We start from the raw sequence: 23,343 nt of genomic DNA, 5'->3' as shown, positions 1-23,343 counted from the left end.
CCATATCCCTGGAGAACACCCCAGTCAAATCAAATCAGAGCGCAGTGTACAGAGATCTGGAACATTTCAGGTTTGGTTAAGTTCCTTTACAATGATGTTGCATGTTGGGGTGTTGGGAGGACAAGCTCAGTATTCTCTTTAGGGATTTTACTTGGTAAGATCTAATGATACAATCTTACAAAAATTGTATTCAATATACAGTTGAAGTCGGAACTAGCCAAATACATTTAAACTCAGTTTTCACAATTCCTGACACTTAATCCTAGTAAAAATACCCTGTTTTAGGTCAGTTAGGATCACCATTTTATTTTAAGAATGTGAAATGTCAGAATAATTGTAGAGAGAATTATTTATTTCAGCTTTTATTTCTTTCGTCGCATTTCCAGTGGTCAGAAGTTTACATACACTCAATTAGTATTTGGTAGTATTGAGTTTAAATTGTTTAACTTGGGTCAAACATTTCGGGTAGCCTTCCACAAGCTTCCCACAATAAGTTGGGTGAATTTTGGCCCATTCCTTCTGACAGAGCTGGTGTAACTAAGTCAGGTTTGTAGGCCTCCTTGCTCGCACACACTTTTTCAGTTCTTCCCACAAATTTTCTATAGGATTGAAGTCAGGGCTTTGTGATGGCCACCCCAATACCTTGACTTTGTTGTCCTTAAGCCATTTTGCCTCCACTTTGGAAGTATGCTTGGGGTCATTGTCCATTTGGAAGACCTATTTGCGACCAAGCTTTAACTTCCTGACTAATGTCTTGAGATGCTGCTTCAATATATCCAGGTAATTGTCCTCCCTCATGATGCCATCTATTTTGTGAAGTGCACCAGTCCCTCTTGCAGCAAAGCACCCCCACATAATGATGCTGCCACCCCTGTGCTTCATGGTTGGGATGGTGTTGTTCGGCTTGCAAGCTTCCCCCTTTTTCCTCAAAACATAACGATGGTCATTATGGCCCAACAGTTCTATTTTTGTTTCATCAGACCAGAGGACATTTTTCCAAAAAGTATGATCTTTGTCCCCATGTGCAGTTGCAAACCGTAGTCTGGCTTTTTTATGGCTGTTTTGGAGCAGTGGCTTCTTCCTTGCTGAGTGGCCTTTCAGGTTATGTCGATATAGGACTCGTTTTACTGTGGATATAGATACTTTTGTACCTGTTTCCTCCAGCACAAGGTCCTTTGCTGTTGTTCTGGGATTGATTTGCACTTTTCGCACCAAGTACGTTCATCTCTAGGAGACTGAACACGTCTCCTTCCTGAGTGGCATGACGGTTGCGTGGTCCCATGGTGCTTATACTTGCGTATTATTGTTTCTACAGATGAACGTGGTACCTTCAGGCGTTTGAAAATTGCTCCCAAAGATGAACCAGACTTGTGGAGGTCAACATTTTTGGCTGATTTCTTTTGATTTTCCCATGAAGTCAAGCAAAGAGGCACTGAGTTTGAAAGTAGGCCTTGAAATACATTCACAGGTACATCTCCAATTGACTCAAATGATGTCAATTAGCCTAACAGAAGCTTCTAAAGCCATGACATAATTTTCTGGATTTTTCCAAGCTGTTTAAAGGCACAGGCAACTTAGTGCATGGAAACTTCTGACCCACTGGAATTGTGATACAGTGAATTCTAAATGAAATAATCTGTCTGTAAACAATTGTTGGAAAAATGACTTGTGTCATGCACAAAATATATGTCCTAACTGACTTGCCAAAACTATAGTTTGTTAACAAAAAATGTGTGGAGTGGTTGAAAAACGAGTTTTAATGACTCCAACCTAAGTGTATGTAAACTTCCGACTTAAGAATAATCTATACTCAGCACAGAAATAGAATAATTAGAAAGGGCATCCCCATTTAAGTCAATGATTATAGTTCTGTGGTTCCCAGCTTACTAGATAGATGATGGAACAGGACTTACATCGCTGACTCCAGCCTCCAGGATCTTCACACCAGTCTCCTTCTCCAGCTGTTTCTTCTGCTGAACTACATGGGGAGAAACAAAAAAAAAGGCAAGAGTTGTGTGTGAGTGTAATTGTTATATACATTACCACTCAAAAGTTTGGACACACCTACTCATTCAAGGGTTTTTCTTTATTTTTACTTCATTCTACATTGTATAATAATAGTGAAGACATCAAAACTATGAAATAACACTTGTAGTAATGTATGTAGTAACCAAAAAAGTGTAAAACAAGTGTAAAACAAATCAAAATATATGAGATTCTTCAAAGTAGTCACCCTTTGCCTTGATGATAGCTTTGCACGCGTTTGGCATTCTCTCAACCAGCTTCAACTGGAATGCTTTTCCAACAGTCTTGAAGGAGTTCCCACATATGCTGAGCACTTGTTGGCTGCTTTTCCTTCACTCTGTGGTCCAGCTCATCCCAAACCATGTCAATTGGGTTGAGGTCGGGTGATTGTGGAGGCCAGTACTCCATCACTCCCCTTCTTGGTCAAATAGCCCTTACACAGCCTTGAGGTGTGTTGGATCATTGTCCTGTTTGAAAAACAAATGATAGTCCCACTAAGCGCAAACCAGATGGGATGGCACATCGCTGCAGAATGCTATGGTAGCCATGCTGGTTAAGTGTGCCTTGAATTGTAAATAAATCACCAAAAGTGTCACCAGCAAAGCACTCCCACACCATCACACCTCCTCCTCCATGCTTCATGGTGTGAACCACACATGCGGAGATCATCCGTTCACCTACTCTGCGTCTCACAAAGACACAGCGGTTGGAACCAAAAATCTCAAATTTGGACACATCAGACAGATTTCCACCGGTCTAATGTCCATTGCTCGTGTTTCTTGGCCCAAGCAAGTCTCTTCTTCTTATTGGTGTCCTTTAGTAGTGGTTTCTTTGTAGCAATTTGACCATGAAGGCCTAATTCACACAGTCTCCTCTGAACAGCTGATGTTGAGATGTGTCTGTTACTTGAACTCTGTGAAGCATTTATTTGGGCTGCAATCTGAGGCTGGTAACTCTAATGAACTTATCCTCTGCAGCAGAGGCAACTCTGGGTCTTCCTTTCCTGTGGCGGTCCTCATGAGAGCCAGTTTCATCATAGCACTTGATGTTTTTTGCGACTGCACTTGAACATTTTCTGGATTGACTGACCTTCATGTCTTAAAGTAATAATGGACTGACGTTTCTCTTTGCTTATTTGAGCTGTTCTTGCCATAATATGGACTTGGTATTTTACCAAAAAGGACTATCTTCTGTATACCACCCCTAACTTGTCACAACACAATGGATTGGCTAAAAAGCATTAAGGAAAGAAATTCCACAAATTCACTTTTAACAAGGCACACCTGTTAATTGAAATGAATTCCAGGTGACTACCTCATGAAGCTGCCTGAGAGAATGCCAAGAGTATGCAAAGCTGTCATCAAGGCAAAGGGTGGCTACTTTGAAGAATCTCAAATATAAAATATATTTTGATTGTTTAACACTTTTTTGGGTTACTACATGATTCCATATGTGTTATTTCATAATTTTGATGTCTTCACTATTATTCTACAATGTAGAAAATAGTAAAAAAAATAAAGAAAAACCCAGGAATGAGTAGGTGTCCAAACTTTTGACTGGTACTGTATGTATATATATATTTTTTTGTGTTTTAGTGAGAGGAATGAATGACGCAGAAGAACATGTTTGACCTTCCAGTTCTTTAATGGAACAGGAGACTGTGAGAAAGAGTGTGTGACAGTGTAAGTGTGTATTAAAGATAGATTCATTCTCTCACAGTTTATTGTGCAACGTTTCTACCTGAAGCTCTTCGTCAGCCAATAACTCCAACTCCAAACTCATCAGTGACTGTTCAAAGTCACACTTACTGTTGGCTATGGTACACCAGATGAGATTTTGAATGAGTTTGCACAACCACCCTACATGATCACAGAATACCCTACAGTACAGTGTCTAGCTCTGAGGACTTTTTTTTTTTTGGGGGGGGGGGGGGGGGGTAGTTAGCCTAGCGGTTAAGAGCGTTAGGCTAGTAACCAAAAGGTTGCTGGTTCAAATTCTTGAGGTGACTAGGTGAAAAATCTTTTGTCATGTCCTTGAGAAAGGCACTTAACCCAAGTTGCTTTGGATAAGAGTGTCTGCTAAATTACTAAAACTTAAAGTGGTTTAGGGGCCAGACCTTTGCACACAGTCAGCTGCCGAGGCACCAGTGAATGTTTACATTGTTAAATGATTTTAATGTAAAAGTGCTAGTTGATGTACTGCATAATTAATTGTTATTGGTTCTTGCAGTACTTAATAGGATCACACTATGAGTTTGATCCATACATCTATTAATCAATTCAAGTATTCCCACGCTAGTTCTAAATGCAATATTTAACAAAGATATTGTCATGAAAATCCAAGTAAGTGACGCAGCGACTGAACGTCCAACATTTAAGATCTACACTTGGCAGACTTTGTTTTATTCTGGTCATGTCTACCCTTTGAATCTCTTGCTTTGATGGATACATTTATATTGAAAAACAAAATCAAAGGGGTCTTAATAGATTATGCCAAATAATATGGTGAATAGAGTATAATTTTAATTGAGTTTGTTAGCATGTGAATGTACCAGGAAATAGGGGGAGAAGAGAAATAGGGAGAGCCAGGGAAAGAGAATGAGAGAGGGTCCTTTAAATCCCATTTACCCAGATGAAGGGTATGCAAATTACCCTGAAGAGCTGAACCTTACTTCACTCCTCAAATTCTGCAAAGACCTGTTTAATTAGTATTTTAATCAATCCCAATGATTCCATGCACAGCTCAATTTATGCAGCATTCCAAATAATGAAGCATGTTACTTTAGTGCCATCATTAGGAGGGCTACTTACAGCCCTCTCTCTCTCTCCCTCTCCTTCTCCGACATCCCGCAAGCGCTGATCACCCTATCGTCTCATCAGTGATCACCATAGCGATGGCGACGTCTAAATGATACTGTCAGGACTTATGGAATTAAGACTGGGGGGAAAGCGAGAGCGAAAGAGTGAAGGAATAGGGGGGATACATCCACAGTACAGAGATCCACTAGGCCAACATACATCACAAAGAGAGTATAGCAAATCAGTTGTGGGGAAAAGCAGCCATCTTGGTTCAACCTGGTGGTGCTGGTGTTATTTAGTAGGGGTAATGAGGCAGCCATCTTGGTTGAACCTAGCGGTGCTGGTGTTATTTAGGAAGGGCTAATGAGGCAGCCATCTTGGTTCAACCTGGTGGTGCTGGTGTTATTTAAGAGGGGGTAATGAGGCAGCCATCTTGGATCTGTGTTTTATTTCAGAGGGGGTAATGAGGGAGGTAATTAGGGCCAGCTGGGTGGGGGGAGTTGGGCGACGGAAAGGTCACCCTCAGCGTTTAGTCTTAATGAGGACCCCTCAGGGAGCTGAGGATGAGTATAGAGCCAGTCAAAACACTGCGAAGAGCCTTACATCAACACACAGTCTACCTTCTATCTATTGGCTTGGATACCGTTCCAGTTTGACTGACAAGCTGAAAAGATCTAGCGTATGCTAAAAACAAAGAAGCCTGAAGGTCACTATCTTTTTACCTCTAGATTAACTTCCAACTCATCGACCGGCAGCCCACTACTTCTTGCTTTAGGAAATTTAAATGAAAATACATGGGGTTCATCATGTGCAATAATTGGCAATTGTAAAGGTCCACAGGGATTCATGCTTGGCATGAGCTTTCTGAGATGTTTCACATTCTCTGTTCCTATAGCTGGAGTCATTTACAGAATAAACACAAACCCAGATTAAGTTTACTTCTTGCTGTTATACTGCAACCATATTATTCATTTTTAACGTCCAAAATATTTAAGACAGACTGTGAAAACTGATGTGAAGTCTAATTTTCAAGTTGTTTTTCCACTGATTTTAATTAGCAATTGCCTGTGTCTCCCTCGTTTTATTTCTGATATGCGGATTTCAGCTCCCCAGCTGTTCACATCATCTTTTTGGTCACGCTGTCTTATTGCCCTGTGTCAAATTAAACACAATCTAAAACCAATGGAAAATCTAACAGCTTTAGCCTCTTAGTTTGTGTATTAACAAAAATGGTAACACTCTACATTAAGGTACCCTTAATGTTATTATCCTAAGGTAAAGTGTTACCACAAAAAATAGAAAAGTCACTACAGGAAAACATAATTTGAACTGCTGACTTGAGTTGGAGGGGAAGATGGGAATAATTCAAACGCAACACATATCATAAAATAGTAACAAGTGGCCTCTCCACCCAGCCTCCAGCCCCATCCTGAGAAGTCAAGATGTCTGAAGGAGTTTTGGAAAAGGAGGTCAATTTAATCAGCAATCTGATGCCTCAGTGTCCTTGGCCAAATTGCACACTTACACTAGACATTTCTTGCATCCCAAATGCCTTTTGGGAAGCAACCTTACACCTCTATACAGATCTATTGATTTTGTCTGTGTAAAACAGAGGACAATATTCAGGCATTGTTCATCACTGATTCTGACACAATGAATATGTTGAAGTTGTCCGTATTATCTAGACAGATGGAATATTACTATGCATTTTATGTAATTTCCCATGAAAATATGACTATGAATATAATACAGATCACAATTTGTCAGGTTTGCATTTTGAGTCGGCACGGTGGTCAGCGTTGTTGTTGCTCCGGCAAGACACGAGGCGTAGATGACAAAATGCATATTTCACGAACCCCTCTGACTGATCTTTTAATACTGAATATGCATCCCCATCCTTCCCATCTATCTCCTCCCTCCCTCCGCTGCTCCTCAGGTTGTCTATTCAGCACATCCATCTCTCCGGCAAACAAAATGAAAGTGTTTATTTGCGAAGGAGGGAGGGATGACACTCACGCCTCTCCACAGCCGTTACCCTTATCGGTGGCAATCACTCCAATATTAAAGCTGCCATTCTGCCCGTCACTTTCCCCTGCTGCACATATGAAGGCTGTCTGTGCATAGCTACTGTATCTCCGAAAGAGAAGGAGCGAGAGAGGGGGAGGGAGAGGGGGATAAAAAAAGGCTGGATAGCTATCTCAGAGAGAGAGAGTTAAAGAGAGGGAGATGGGGATCTAGAGAAGGAAGGATGGATGCATCCGATCCCAGAGACAGATGAGATGCATCGCCCACCGTTCCATTTTTCAGTCATAATCAGGGGGATGGAATGATAATTTTTTTATATACCTCGATCTGCCTCTGTAGCACAGAGATGCCATCAAATCAACAACTGTGAAAAATTACATATTTATTGTATATTGCACATTTACCAATCTCTTTGACCAGCTTTTGAAATGCAAAATAGTTCACAGATATTGTTCTCTTTACATAGATGACATCATATATTATTTGTATTCTGCACTGGTAGATGGCATCCAAGGGTTTAAGAGTAGTAGCAGCTGCACTTTGATAAATAATATCACCATAATCAAGAACAGATTAAATGTTGACTGAATAATCTGCTTCCTATTGCTTGGAGAAAGACATTATCTGTTTCTGTAGAAAAAGCCAATTTTAAATCTAAACTTCTTAACCAGCTCATCTATGGTATATGTTTTTTAAATGTCAAATCCATATCAATCCAAATGCCTAAATATTTATCTGCGGGAACACGTTCGATTGGAGAACCATCTAATGAGTGAACGTGTAGTTCATCTGAAACATTCTTCCAAAACAACATGTATTTTCTTTTACCCGTATTAAGCACAAGTTTTAAATCAGCAAGGGATTCCTGTATAGCTATAAAATCTAAGGAAAGAAAATCCACTAATTAACTTTTTTAAAGGCACATCTGTTATTAATTGAAATGCATTCCAGGTGACTACCTCATGAAGCTGGTTTGAGAGAATGCCAAGAATGTGCCAAGCTGTCATTACAGCCACAAAGGGGATGCTGCCGTGAAATTTGAGGCATTATCAAGTGCTTGTTAAATTGTGAATGAGCGACTATTGGAGTATGTACAGCCTGTGCAAAAACAAAGCAGAGCTCATGCCTTTCAAACAACCTTTTTCAAATCATTATTAGAGTCTCATCATGCAGCCGAACTATGTATTAAAAATCAAAACATATTGCCCAATATTTGTAGAACAACTGAAGTTACATTAATAACTCTAAATTAAGCATATAGGAGAACCTATTTCTTTGTTAACCGCTCAACACAGAATAGCCGCATGTGCGCACCCCCATCAAATCGTTCTGAGAAAATATTTATATTTGTTCATTTGTATTCTTCATACTACAAAATAATCCCACGGAATTATAAGCAAATCTTGTCTGCTAAATGAACTAGTGTAACCATTTGGCATAGCCACATCAGAGTATGCTATTATTTTCTTATACAATATGCTATATAAGTAACTGCTAGTAACCCAGAAGCACCAGTGTGTCGGGGAAACACCGTACAGCTGGCGACCGAAGTCAGCGTGCATGCGCCCGGCCACAAGGAGTCGCTAGAGCGCAATGGAACAAGGACATCCCAGCTAGCCAAACACTCCCTTAAAACTTCTTAAGGCTAGGGGGCACTATTTTCACGTCCGGATGAAAAGTGTGCCCAAAGTAAACTGCCTGCTAATCGGGTCCAGAAGCTAGGATATGCATATAATTGGTAGATTTGGATAGAAAACACTCTAAAGTTTCTAAAACTGTTTGAATAATGTCTGTGAGTATAACAGAACTGATTTGGCAGGCGAAACCCCGAGCACAATCCATCCAGGGAAAATGTTTTGTGAGGTCAATCTGTTTTCGATTGGTTTTCTATGGTAAGCCCGTTTTAATAGAAATATGCTTGCAGTTCCTATAGCTTCCACCAGATTTCAACAGTCTTTAGAAATTGGTTGATGTTTTTCTTTAGAGAAATTAAGAAGTACGGCTGTTCAGAATGAGGGTCCAGCCTAGTGCTCTCTAATGTTTTGATGCGCTCAACCTGGAACGCACTTTCTTTGTTTTCGTCCGGTATTGAACACAGTTTATCCCGTCTTAAATTTATCGATTATTTACGTTTTAAAATACCCAAAGTTGGATTAGGAAAGTTGTTTGAAATGTTTGGACAAAGATTACAGGTAATTTATTCGATATTTTGTAGTCATGCTGGGCGAGTTGGAACCGGTGTTTTTTTAATCAAACGCGCCAAATAAATGGACATTTTGGGGATATAACGACAGAATTTATCGAACAAAAGGACCATTTGTGATGTTTAATGGACATATTGGAGTGCCAACAGAAGAAGATCTTCAAAGGTAAGGCATGAATTATATAGTTATTTCTGACTTTTGTGTCGCGCCTGGCGGGTTGAAATCTGATTTTCATGTGTTGTTATGCTGGGCGCTGTCCTCAGATAATCGCATGGTTTTCTTTTGCCGTAAAGCCTTTTTGAAATCTGACACTGTGGCTGGATTAACAAGAAGTTCATCTTTAAACCGATGTATAACACTTGTATGATTTATGAATTATTATTATGTGTATTTCTGTTTTTGAATTTGGCACGCTGCTATTTCACTGGGTGTTGTCAAATCAATCCGCGCGTGAAGGGATCACTAAGAAGTTAACCCGGACAACGCTGTGCCAATTGTGTGCCGCCTCATTGGTCTCCCGGTTACGACACAGCCCTGGTTCGAACCCGGATCTGTAGTGACGCCTCTAGCACTGCACTGCAGTGCCTTAGATCGCTGAGCCACTCGGGAGGCCCTACAGAGCAACTCTTTGTCCCATAAACTTACTTAGAATTGCAGAACTGACAGTGTCAATATTGATGCTTAACCTTTGACAACATAACCATCAATCACTTAAACTGGTGCAATACTTCCACTGACAGTTGGCACAAACACATATAGTGCCTTCAGAAAGAATTCATAGCCCTTGACTTTGTGTTACAGCCTGAACTCAAAATGGATTAAATAGATGTTTTTGTCACCCATCTACAAACAATACCCCATAATGACAAAGTGAAAACATGTTTTCATATTTTTTTGCAAATGTATTGCAAATAAAATAAATATCTCATTGACATAAGCATACAAACCTGAGTCGATACATGTTAGAATCACCTTTGGCAGCGATTACAGCTGTGAGTCTTTCTGGGTAAGTCACTAAGAGCTTTGCACACCTGGATTGTACAATATTTTCACATTATTGTTCTTAAAATTCTTCAACTGTCAAGTTGGTTGTTGATCATTGCTAGACATAGATTTTCAAGCCAATTTAAGTCAAAACTGAAACTAGGCCATTAAGGAACATTCAATGTCGTCTTGGTGTATATCTGGCTTTCTGTTTTAGGTTTTTGTCCTGCTGAAAGGTGAATTTGTCTCCCAGTGTCTGTTGGAAAGCAGACTGAACCAGGTTTTCCTCTAGGATTTTGCCAATGCTTAGCTCTATTCATTTTTTAATCCTAGAAAACTGCCTAATCCTTGCCGATGACAAGCATACCCATAACATGATGCAGACACTACCATGCTTGAAAATATGAAGAGTGGTACTCAGTGATGTGGTATGTTGGATTTGCCTTTGTATTTAGGACATAAAGTTCATTGCTTTGCCACATTCTTTCCAGTTTTACTTTAGTGCCTTATTGCAAACAGGATGCATGTTTTGGAATATTTGTATGATTTACAGGCTTCCTTCTTTTCACTCTGTCATTTAGGTTGGTATTGTGGAGTAACTACAATGTTGCTATGGATAGTCTGGACATGCTGGGAGATGAGTTTGTATTCGTCTGCCATGTAGCATACTTCTGTCTATAACGTGAGCTGTTCAGTATGTGTTGACACTCCTTTCTACTGCACCGTTTTTGAAAGATATGACGTTAGCCATCGAGAACTACAAATGTTTTGCTACTTTTCTCAACCACATTGATGCCCTGAATTTACCAGGCGCTATCGACAGATCAGTTGGAAAAAGTTATGGGCTACCTTCTGCACACGCCACGGTCAGTGTGAACTGGAGAGACTTGACACAACGCTGGCCAAACAAGATGTAGCTACAAACAAAACTGAGTTAATGGTTCCAGTTTGCCATGAACCGTTCATCCATTTATACGGGTAAGAGTCTAGCTACATTTTTAGATATAAGTTTCTATTTTGTTTCTATTGCTAGTTATAGCCTAATGTTAGCTAGCTGAAATTGAACCTAGTTTGTTACCTTTAGCTACCTGCAGATTCATACAACAGCTATGACAATGTTTGTATTGGTAGTAGTATGACTTGGGATTATGACGGTTAAGTGTTTAGCTAGCTAGCTACCTAGCTAGATACATGTCTAAACAAAACACTCCACTTCGGCAAGATTATTACATGACCCATCAATTTAGACAAGTGTGTCGGGTTAGTGTCATCTAATGATAAAAAATGTAGAAAGATTTTTATCTGGACACTCTGTTTTTGATATTGCTAGTATGGCCAAAAGTTTTGAGAATAACACAAATATTAATTTACACAAAGTTTGCTGATTCAGTGTCTTTAGATATTTTTGTTAGACGTTACTATGGAATACTGAAGTATAATTACAAGCATTTCATAAGTGTCAAAGGCTTTTATTGACAATTACATGAAGTTGATGCAAAGAGTCAATATTTGCAGTGTTGACCCTTCTTTTTCAAGACCTCTGCAGACCACCCTGGCATGCTGTCAATTAATTTCTGGGCCACATCCTGACTGATGGCAGCCCATTCTTGCATAATCAGTGGTTGGAGTTTGTCAGAATTTGTGGGTTTTTGTTTGTCCACCCGCCTCTTGAGGATTGACCACAAGTTCTCAATGGGATTAAGGTCTGGGGAGTTTCCTGGACATGGACCCAAAATATCGATGTTTTGTTCCCCGAGCCACTTAGTTATCACTTTTCCCTTTTGGCAAGGTGCTCCGTCATGCTGGAAAAGGCATTGTTCGTCACCAAACTGTTCCTGGATGGTTGAGAGAACTTGCTCTCGAAGGATGTGTTGGTACCATTCTTTATTCATGGCCGTGTTCTTAGGCAAAATTGTGAGTGAGCCCACTCCCTTTGCTGAGAAGCAACCCCACGCATGAATGGTCTCAGGATGCTTTACTGTTGGCATGACACAGGCCTGATGGTAGCGCTCACTTTGTATTCTCCAGACAAGCTTTTTTCCGGATGCCCCAAACAATTGGAAAATTACTTTACTCCAGTCCTCAGCAGTCCAATCCCTGTACCTTTTGCAGAATATCAGTCTGTCCCTGATGTTTTTCCTGGAGAGAAGTGGCTTCTTTGCTGCCCTTCTTGACACCAGGCCATCCTCCAAAAGTCTTCGCCTCACTCTGCACGCAGATGCACTCACACCTGCCTGTTGCTATTACTGAGCAAGCTCTGTACTGGTGGTGCCCCGATCCCACAGCTCAATCAACTTTAGGAGACAGTCCTGGCGCTTGCTGGACTTTCTTGGGCGCCATGAAGCCTTCTTCACAACAATTGAACCGCTCTCCTTGAAGTTCTTGATGATCCGATAAATGGTTGATTTAGATGCAATCTTACTGGCAGCAATATCCTTGCCTGTGAAGCCCTTTTTGTGCAAAGCAATGATGACGGCACGTGTTTCCTTGCAGGTAACCATGCTTGACAGAGGAAGAACAATGATTCCAAGCACCACCCTCCTTTTGAAGCTTCCAGTCTGTGATTCGAACTCAATAAGCATGACAGAGTGATCTCCAGCCTTGTCCTCGTCAACACTCACACCTGTGTTAACGAGAGAATCACTGACATGATGTCAGCTGGTCCTTTTGTGGCAGGGCTGAAATGCAGTGGAAATGTTTTTGGGGGATTCAGTTCATTTGCATGGCAAAGAGGGACTTTGCAATTAATTGCAATTCATCTGATCACTCTTCATAACATTCTGGAGTATAGGCAAATTGCCATCATACAAACCGAGGCAGCAGACTTTGTGAAAATGTATATTTGTGTCATTCTCAAAACCTTTGGCCATGACTGTACAAGTAACCACTTCACTGTACCGTTTACACCTCTGTATCCTGTGCATGTGACAAATAAACTTAGATTTTAATTGATATAGTATGTGTTTACCACATGGCCTTAAAGAGATGGGTGGGGCTAAGGGGAGTGGTGGAACTAGAGTTTATGGGGTGGCCAAGAGGTGGCCAAGGCTACTTCAGGGGGTCCATAGACCATGACAGAAAGTTTGTGTGTAACCCTAACCTGGCATCTAAGGAGCATGAATGAATCCTATGATTGCTGATTAGAGGTAGAAGTGATCATTCACTTAACCTGGAGTTCTTCAATGTGGCAGATAGTGTGGTCCAAAAGGGTTACTTCACTAGAATTCTTTAACATACTATGAATAGTCAGTGTCTCTACCTCGGAACTGCAGCTAAATTTCTTTTTCTTTCTCTCTCTCTCTCACACACACACACACACACACACACACACACACACACACACACACACACACACACACACACACACACACACACACACACACACACACACACACACACACACACACACACACACATACTGGAGAGACTTGGGTCACTCTGTTTTCATGAATATATAATCTGGGTCTATAAGTGTTGAACATCAAAAATATTTTCCGAAAATAAAGCTCTAGCACCAAGGAGATAAGATAGCATTTGTGTGTTACATAAATTGCATAGTTTATTTACAAAAAAATTACATTTACAAAAAAATACACTGCAATTTGACATACTAGGTATCACGCAGAAATGGACTTGAAATAATTTTGGTGCCCATCAATATTACAAACAGTATCATATTTATGCTCATATATATTATGTTAACTAATAGCAAAGAAAAGTTTTGGAATTGGCCTAACCAAGACCATATTAAATCTGTGTGACATGATACCCTTTGGATTTATCATTTTAGAATGTCAGTGTACTAGCTAGTACACAGTGCAGGTTTTAATCATGACCAGAGGGACCGCCTAAGTGCCAAATAATCCTAGGTAGATTTAAAACATTATAATTCTGCGGTTCTGGTGAGAACTGGCAAAATGTTTCACAAACTCATCCATGTTGAGGGAGCGTGCCCTCCTTGACTCAACACTGAGAATTCCGAGGTGACTTAAACTGTTATCAACCATTGCTGTCCTAAGGTGGGTTTTAGTCAGTTTTAACGCTGAGAAGCTTCTCTTGCAAGAAGCACTGCTGACTGGTGTAACAACAGAAATCTTACAAAGTCGAAATAGCTCATGGAAGACCTCTTTATAAGGTTCTAGAAACACAACAAAGTCAAGGAGAGTGGACGGTCTGTCCCTTCCACTTTTCTCTCTCCTATCAAGAAGCCGCTTGGTTTGATGAACCTCATGTTTGAGGTCCTCTAAATCTGACTCAAAGGTCTGAGCAAAGGCAAACAGAGGCTCCTCACTCAAGAATGTTGTACTCTTTGGGTTGAGAGACTGGACCCCTTGCATTATCTCGCAATTCTTCTTTGAAAAATGCCTCTTTTACACAATGTTTATACACTTGCTTTGCAGTGCTCTGCAATCTCTTCAACCTCTTTCCATAGTTCTCCAAAGTAACCCTCACTTCTGTAGTCCTGTAATGTGTCTGTAAGGGCACCTACTAGATCCACAGCTCTTGCTAGGTCAAGAGAGCTTGATTGGAGCATGTCAGAAAGACATTTGGAATCACCAAGCACTTTACAAAAGGTAACCAAAAGCCCTATGAAATGTAAATCTATCTGAGAAATAAGGCCCCTTGCCTCCACTGATCTATCACCACTATTTTCAAGTGTGAAATCCTGTAGCACTCTCAGAACTGCTGGAAGCCTGTCCCTCAGATTACGGCATGCCATGTAACTGCAAGCCCACATTACATCCGTAAGACTCTGTAGTTCCCTGGGGTGCTGCTGTGGATACAGCTCTTTCTGAACTGCAAGCCACTTGAGATGAACGTATGAGCCAGATACAAAGTTCTAAAGCTTCTGCAGGAGAGCAAAAAAAGTTAACTGCCTCAGGCACTGATTTTACAGCATCGACAAGAACCAAATTCAAACAATGTCCATTACAGTGCACATAAAATGCAAATCTTGCACTGTTTTTAATCCGTGCAGACACACCAGAATGCTTTCTGCTCATGACGGATGCACCGGCATAGCATTGCCCCACAAGATTATTTCTGTAGTCCAGACCATGTTTTTCAAGGCAATCAATTATCATTTTTGTGAGACCTGCTGCATCTAAGCTTTCAGCTGACTGAAAGTGTAAGAAGCTTTCGTCGATGGCCCCGTTGTAATAGTACCTCACAACTAAAGACTTTTGTTATTTTTTCTTTAAATCTTTGGTTTCATCTGCAATTACACAAAAAACGTCACTTTCTTTAACTTATCGTATTATTTCACTTTGTACCATCTCAGCTAAACCCTCAAGAACTTTGTTCTGGATTGCCACACGCATTCATCCTTTTCTCTATGAGAGGGTCATGCTTTGCTATTTCTTCTAAGATTGTCAAACCATTACCCTTGTTGTGAGAGTCATCAGACTCTCGATGACCTCTCTGTGCTATATTTTAAGTGGCAGTTAAAAGGAGCACATCTGCAATTGTTTTAATTTAAGTACAGTTTTCCTCCACTTTCTTTTTCCGGTCCTCATTTATGACATCTAACATTGATGAGTTGCTGTCAATAGCCCTTTTATTCTGATTCCAAGCATACATAGCATTGATATGATGCTCTGCCTTTGAATGGAGCTTAAACCCATAATCTTTAAACAGCGCCTTTTTCCCAGTTACAAAAACCTGACTGTGATGTGAAGGCAGATTCAGGTGTATTGGGCAGATAAAAATGCCTATAGGTGAAACAATAAGTCGAATCTTGATTTACAGAATATTCAAGCCATGAATTGTCCTTATACCAGGAGCTGTTGAATGCCCTTTTCCTAGTACCATGCTGAGTTCTGGGAAATGTTTTCAAACACGGCTGTACAGGACCCTCTTCTCTGGATCTTGAAATGTCTGAAATACACGTTAAATAATTTGTCATATCTCCATGGGAATGTATAATTAAAGGATCCACAAGATTAGATACTAACAGCTGCTAACTAAAATGTGTAGTTTAAAGTATAGGCCTGGCCTATAATTGGGTCCTTTTGGAACAGAAGTCTGATATCTCTCCCTTTATTTTCATGTTTAATTGACCCTATGCAAAAACAAGACAGTCTATGGTTACATCTAAGCATCCAATTACCCACATTTTAGTCCAATCTCAATCTTAATTACAAATCCCCATTATCATAACTGTACCTTAAAATCAACTACCAGCCTAAGTTACTAGTTAGATCATGGCTTGCCCTACTCTGCAGAAAGTAACTTAGCTAGCTGTAATTTTTTACACCTTTACGATAGCAAACAGGCTAATCTGAAAATGGTGTTAATCTTTTGAGTAACGTTAACAGATTGATAATAACAATTGTTCGTTTCAAGTTCAAGAACAAAAATCTAACTGAGTTAATGGATTTCAAATTGCTGAATGTTAACTTGCTGAACACTGACAGCTGTAGCCTACTAGTTACCCCCCATTAGCTAAACATTCGTATACTGTAACTTACGACACTGCACTGTATTACTAGCACAGATGTAAACATAATGTTAGGCTAAATTGGGAACTGATCTCTCTTATCTGATTAACTGTCTGTTAATGGAGCCAAAGGTCTAACGTTAACTTACACAGCGACTCAACTTTCGTAAAGGTTGTTCAGGAAACCTAAACCCGATGCCAAACCTTAAAACTTACTTCAAATATGATGCTTTCGCCAATCGCAAAAAGAGCTTGTGGAGCTGTGGAAATATTCTATCTTCTTCTTCTGTATGTTCTTCTTATTCTTATTCTTCTGTATCTCACAACCAACGTCAATATTCTCTCTTCCTTGTCCTCGATTTGAAAAATGCGCTAGCGAACAGCAAAATAAATGCTTCTTCCAACAAGAGGTGAAATGAGATGTCAATCAGCATCAAACTGCCAGTAGCGAATTACATTTTGGGGTGGCACCCAGGGTGGCCAATCAGATGTCAGGGGTGTCCAGTGCCACCCAGGACACCCCTCTGGCTCCGCCCCTGGCTAAGGGTTAAGATGGTGTGAACGATCCTGAATGGATGTATATAAGGAAGAGCTCTCCAGTAGGTGTACCAAAACATTCAAGGGCCATTTTCTCAAAAGTGGGGTTACAAGTTTATCAACTTTCAAAGCAGAATTATTTTCCCATTGTTCCTCAACTGCAGTGTATGACATACCATTTTCTAGCTCTGAGTCTGTACTATTATGTAAAAAACACTATTTCAAATTTTGCTATGAATCAAGGCTGTCAGTCACAATATAATCTACAACTCTGACAAAGAACATGTCAAGAACCATTTATTTTTTAAGTATATGCTGGTACAGCATGGTCTCTAGCTGGTCAATCTGGTCTGCAAAACCACACCCTTCATCATTATCATATTTCCCAGCATGTTCTATTTGCAGTTTGATTTCAATATCTATGTTTTTGCATGTACACTGATTGATTATTAATCTATTGATTGATTGTACGCTACATACAGATAAATAACATACATTTTTCTAAACTAATCCAATCTCTTAGGTGGAATTATTGCGCCCTTTACTAAAATGTTTTTTCCAGTTTAATTGGTTTAGGTGGTCTCTCACATTTATTTATTTTTTACCTTGGCAGACATTCGAAATTAAAATTGTTGTGACTAAATGTTCCAATTGTTGGTTATCCCCACTCAGGCTTGATTCCAGTAGGAATTAGACATCACTTTACAAGCCAGCATAATGTAACTTGATGCTGGTTTTGCGGGTGAGCAGTGTCCAAAAAACAGCAAAGGCTGGTTACCAGTGAAAACTCTCATGCACACACACACACAAATCAATCCATCCCCAGCCAATCAAGGAAAAGTCCTCTCCCTTGTCTTTTCTTCTCATGAATATCACTGGTTATTCCATTCCTCTGCTTTGATAAATCTAGTCACTCAGGCTCTGACTAAACCTTCAAATGACAAATGACAAGGAGGGGAGAGAGGAGAGTAGAGCGGGGGTGAAAATACGGTGAGGGAAAATAGAGGAGGAGAGTGTAGTGGAAAAACAAAACACTTTTATCTTGCTCCGAAGAAATTGAGAAGGTAATGCATTCGGCGTCTCCATGTGTTTCCATGTGTATGACATCATTAGAAGCTAATGCAGGAGTAGAAACACCAATCATACTGGCCGTGTCCGTCACATGGTAGTCATGCTGTTAGTAGCAGGGGGTGGTGCTGATTGAGTTTCTGTTTATTTACCATGATCAATATCTGCCTATGGAGTATGAGGAGAGGATAAACTAGCACTACTGGCTGGCAACCAACTACTACTATTATTCACTCTGAACCAATACTCCATAGTGCTCAAATACATGGGTCGTATTCATTAGGCACCAAATGAAAACGGACTGAAACAAGGATGGACAACTTGAATTTGTCCAATAAGAAATGCTTGTTTTCATTTGCAAAACGTTTTGTTACGGTTTGCTACACCTTACAATGTGCCATAAAGAACAAATCCCTGTTTTATAATTACCCAAACATCAACAGTGAATATGACCCCTTATACCCAAACACCAACAGTGAATATGACCCCTTATACCCAAACACTTACAGTGAATATGACCTCTTATACCCAAACACCAACAGTGAATATGACCCCTTATACCCAAACACCTACAGTGAATATGACCCCTTATACCCAAACACCTACAGTGAATATGACCTCTTATACCCAAACACCTACAGTGAATATGACCTCTTATACCCAAACACCTACAGTGAATATGACCCCTTATACCCAAACACCAACAGTGAATATGACCCCTTATACCCAAACACCTACAGTGAATATGACCCCTTATACCCAAACATCAACAGTGAATATGACCCCTTATACCCAAACATCAACAGTGAATATGACCCCTTATACCCAAACATCTACATTGAATATGAACTCTTATACCCAAACACCTACAGTGAATATGACCCCTTATACCCAAACACCTACATTGTTTCATAGAGGGCAAAACTTCTTCTTCATGATGCCAAAATGTGTTGCAATGGTGTGTGTTTTCTCTTTACACAATGTACACACAATGTACACAGGCCTAACGCTGTGGTATAACAGACCATGAGAAATGGATTGCGTCTGAAATGGTACCATATTCCCTATATAGTGCACTACTTTTGACCAGGACCCATACGGCAAATAGTGCACGGGTCAAAACTAGTGCACTATATAGTATATACACCATCTCTACTCTCTCATCCCTCCTCAATATGTTTCTCTCTCATCGGTTGATTAATAGAGTGCGGCTCCTCTGACACTGTGTAGAATAGGCATTTTCCGTTTGATAGGTGCTGACACCAATTCTTTATAGACTACGGGAAATGGAGGGAACAGAAGCGGTACCAGCCAATGATTTGGACCCCGGGCACCTCCAGATGTGAGACAAACCCCAATGGATGTCCCTCCACATCCACCCAGGGTTTTGTTTCTACTTTTTTTTCCACTCCGAAGGTGATCCTCTGCAGCTAAATAAAATATTCAACATAAACTACATTTGACAATTGTTCAAAAGAGAGGCTACGTTTATAGATTGCAGTTGCGCCTACTGGTTGATGAGGTTTACCATACAAATCTAAAACAATCATCTTAGTGTGAGTAGCGTGTTGTCTTCCCTCCTTCTTCTGCCTTCTCTGATTATATTAGAGCAGATAGAATAGAATACAATAGAATGGAATAGAGTAAAGTGACTAATGAATGACTTTTCCCTTGCCAGACTATCTGGCTGTCACTCAAACATTTGTATTAGCATTATTAAAATAAACTCTGTTACTCAGACTCCTTAAGACTTTATTGGGTTAAAAAGGAAGCGTCAGGAATCCACTTGGGATCAAATGCCAGTTACACTCACTGATCATTGACAGTGGATTCATCATCATACCTACAGTAGATCATTCTATAAACCTACACCAAGTATTTCTTTACCTGAGACACCTTTCCCTACACTGAAAAAAATGCAGGTTATTTAATGGTTCTCCTCAGCTCTTAGGGATCCTTGGCGAACTCTTGCCCAATAAATAACCTTTAAGTTAAGATTGGGGTTCTTGACGTGTGTCACGACTTCTGCCGAAGTCGGTCCCTCTCCTAGTCCGGGCGGCGTTCGGCAGTCGACGTCACTGGCCTTCTAGCCATCGCCGATCCACCTTTCATTTTCCATTGGTTTTGTCTTGTCTTCCCTCACACCTGGTTTCAATTCCATCAATTACATGTTGTGTATTTAACCCTCTGTTCCCCCCATGTCCTTGTCTGGAATTGTTGATTGTAAGAGTTTGTGAACGTTATGTCTGGCGAGCGAAGGGTTTTGTCCCATTGTATTTATTTATTGTTTTTGTTCACGGTGATTTTTATTATTAAACTGCACCGTTGTAACACAGTCTTTGCTCTCTTGCGCCTGACTTCTCTGCCGCCAGTACGCACGCATTACAACGTGGCATGTAAGGTTCTTCAGAATTCAAAAAGGTTCTTGAAATGATGGAAGCCAGCAGATGTGTCCCTTTCATAGCACGCAGAAAATTGGCCAGTGTTAACTTGTGTTGATTTCTCAAAGTAACATTTCTAGTGTTGATTCAATAGTTAAATTAACACTGTAAAGAGTTAAACTAACACTCAGTGGTGTAAATGAACACCAGTTTTGGTGTTAATAACCAGAGTTAACCCAAAACCACGCCCATCATTATCCTATTTCCCAGCAAGCTCTATTGCAGGTTGATACAAAAATAAATAATACTTCAATTTCTTTTGTTTTTGCATGTACTGTACATTGATTGATGAATTACTCTTATGCTACTCAAATATAAATAACATACCCTTTTCTAAACTATTCCTATCTGTTACTTGGACATATTGCACCCGTTACTGAAATGGAAAGTTTTCCCGGTTTAGATGTTTACGGTAGTCTCCTATCTTAGTCTTCCCAACCATTCTGGCTGGATTCCAATAGAAATTACAAATCACTTTTTAAGCCAACATAATGTGACTTGCAGGCCTGATGTGGCCTGTACACTATGAGTTTCAGGCCATTGTATTAGGGTAAAACTAGACCCTCAAAAGAAGGCCTTATTAAATTGGTATTTAATTTTAAAAATACAGTACCAGTCAAAAGTTTGAACACACCTACTCACCTGCTCCAGGGCTTTTCTTTATTTTTTACTATTTTCTACATTGTAGAATAATAGTGAAGACTTCAAATCTATGAAATAACACATATGGAATCATGTAGTAACCAAAAAGTTTTTAACAAATCAAAATATATTTTATATTTGAGATTCTTCAAAGTAGCCACCCTTTGCCTCGATGACAGCTCTGCACACTCTTGGCATTCTCTCAACCAGCTTCATGAGGGAGTCACCTGGAATGGATTTCAATTAACAGGTGTGCCATGTTAAATGTGAATTTGGGGAATTTCTTTCCTTCTAAATGCTTTTGAGCCAATCAGTTGTGTTGTGACAAGGTAGGGGTGGTATACAGAAGATAGCCCTAGTTGGTAAAAGACCAAGTCCATATTATGGCAAGAACAGCTCAAATAAGCAAGTAGAAACAACAGTCCATCTTTACTTTAAGACATGAAGGTCAGTCAATCCGTAAAATTAAAATAACTTTGAAAGTTTCTTCAAGTGCAGTCGCAAAAACCATCAAGCGCTACTGGCTCTCATGAGAACCGCCACAGGAAAGAAAGACCCAGAGTTACCTCTACTGCAGAGGATAGGTTCATGAGAGGTACAAATCTCAGAAATTACAGGCCAAATAAATGCTTCACAGAGTTCAAGTAACAGACACATCTCAACATCAACTGTTTAGAGGAGACTGAGTGAATCAGGCATTTATGGTCAAATTGCTGCAAAGAAACCACTACTAAAGGACACCAATAATAAGAAGAGACTTGCTTGGACCAAGAAACACGAGCAATGGACATTAGACCGGTGGAAATCTGTCATTTGGTCTAATGAGTCCAAAATTTTGATTTTTGGTTCCAACCCCCATGTCTTTGTGAGAAGGAGAGAAGGTGAACGAATGATCTCCGGATGTGTGGTTCCCCCTGTGAAGCATGGAGGAGGAGGTGTGATGGTGTGGGGGTACTTTGCTGGTGACACTATCTGTGATTTATTTAGAATCCAAGCCACACTTTACCAGCATAGCTACCACAGCATTCTGCAGCGATACGCCATTCCATCTGGTTTGCGCTTAGTGGGATTATCATTTGTTTTTCAACAGGACACTGACCCAGCACACCTCCAGGCTGTGTAAGGGCTATTTGACCAAGAAGGAGAGGGATGGAGTGCTGCATCAGATGACCTGGCCTACAAAATCACCCAACCTCAACCCAATTGAAATGGTTTGGAATGAGTTGGACCGCAGAGTGAAGGAAAAGCAGCCAACAAGTGCTCAGCATATGTGGGAACTCCTTCAAGACTGTTGGAAAAGCATTCCAGGTGAAGCTGGTTGAGAGAATGCCAAGCGTGTGCAAAGCTGTTATCAAGGCAAAGGGTGGCTACTTTGAAGAATCTAAAATATAAGATAAGATATATTTTGATTTGTTTAAAAAAAGTGGCTACTACATGATTCCATATCTGTTATTTCATAGTTCTGTGTTTATTATTATTATTATTCTACATTATAGAAAATAGTCAAAAATAAAGAAAAACCCTTGAATGAGTAGGTGTGTCCAAACCTTTGACTGGTAATGTATATATTTTAATGAAAACATATTCACTTAGGATCTCACTTGGTGAAGACCACAGGGCTAAAAATGAATAAATGCAATAACCATGTCTGTAACGGCTGTCGTATAGAGGGGACCAAAGCGCAGCGTGTTGAGTGCTCATTATGATATTTATTAACTCAAAAACACTAAAGACAAAATAACAAACGGAAAACGATCAGAATACAGTTCTGTCAGGTACAGAGACTTAACAGAATATAAGCTGGTTGAGAGAATGCCAAGCGTGTGCAAAGCTGTTATCAAGGTGGAAAAAAACCCTACTTAAATATGATCTCCAATTAGAGGCAACGAGGACCAGCTGCCTCCAATTGGAGATCAACCCCCCCAAAAAACATAGAAATAGAAACATAGAATTAAACATAGAAATAGAAAACATAGAAAACCACCCAAAAACACCCCCTGTCACGTCCTGACCTACTCTACTATAGAAAATGACACCTTACAAGGGTCAGGACGTGACAATGTCCCTGCGACTAGCAAACACACTCATGGGTGGTAACGGTAAAAAACAATTCTGTTTTTGATTTTTTGTATCGTGCTTCAAAAAACCATCCCATTTATGCTTCTTCCCATTTATGGTTC

General features: G+C 40.1%; 1 protein-coding gene across 3 annotated transcripts in view; it reads right to left on the bottom strand.

The window, feature by feature from the left end:
* ptprn2 (protein tyrosine phosphatase receptor type N2) overlaps nucleotides 1–23,343 on the bottom strand; it is a 284,202-nt gene that overhangs the window by 91,176 nt on the left and 169,683 nt on the right. For all 3 annotated transcript variants that reach the window (XM_014180659.3, XM_014180660.3, XM_014180658.3), the window contains exon 11: nucleotides 1,914–1,978. In XM_014180659.3, coding sequence (XP_014036134.1) covers nucleotides 1,914–1,978 — 65 coding nt within the window. The remainder of the gene's footprint in view (nucleotides 1–1,913; nucleotides 1,979–23,343) is intronic.

The sequence above is a fragment of the Salmo salar genome, chromosome 29 (genome assembly GCF_965601325.2).
Source record: "Salmo salar chromosome 29, fSalSal1, whole genome shotgun sequence".
Classification (NCBI taxonomy): Eukaryota; Metazoa; Chordata; class Actinopteri; order Salmoniformes; family Salmonidae; genus Salmo; species Salmo salar.
Note: the sequence above shows the minus strand (reverse complement) of the source record. Positions and strands in the feature narration are given on the sequence as shown.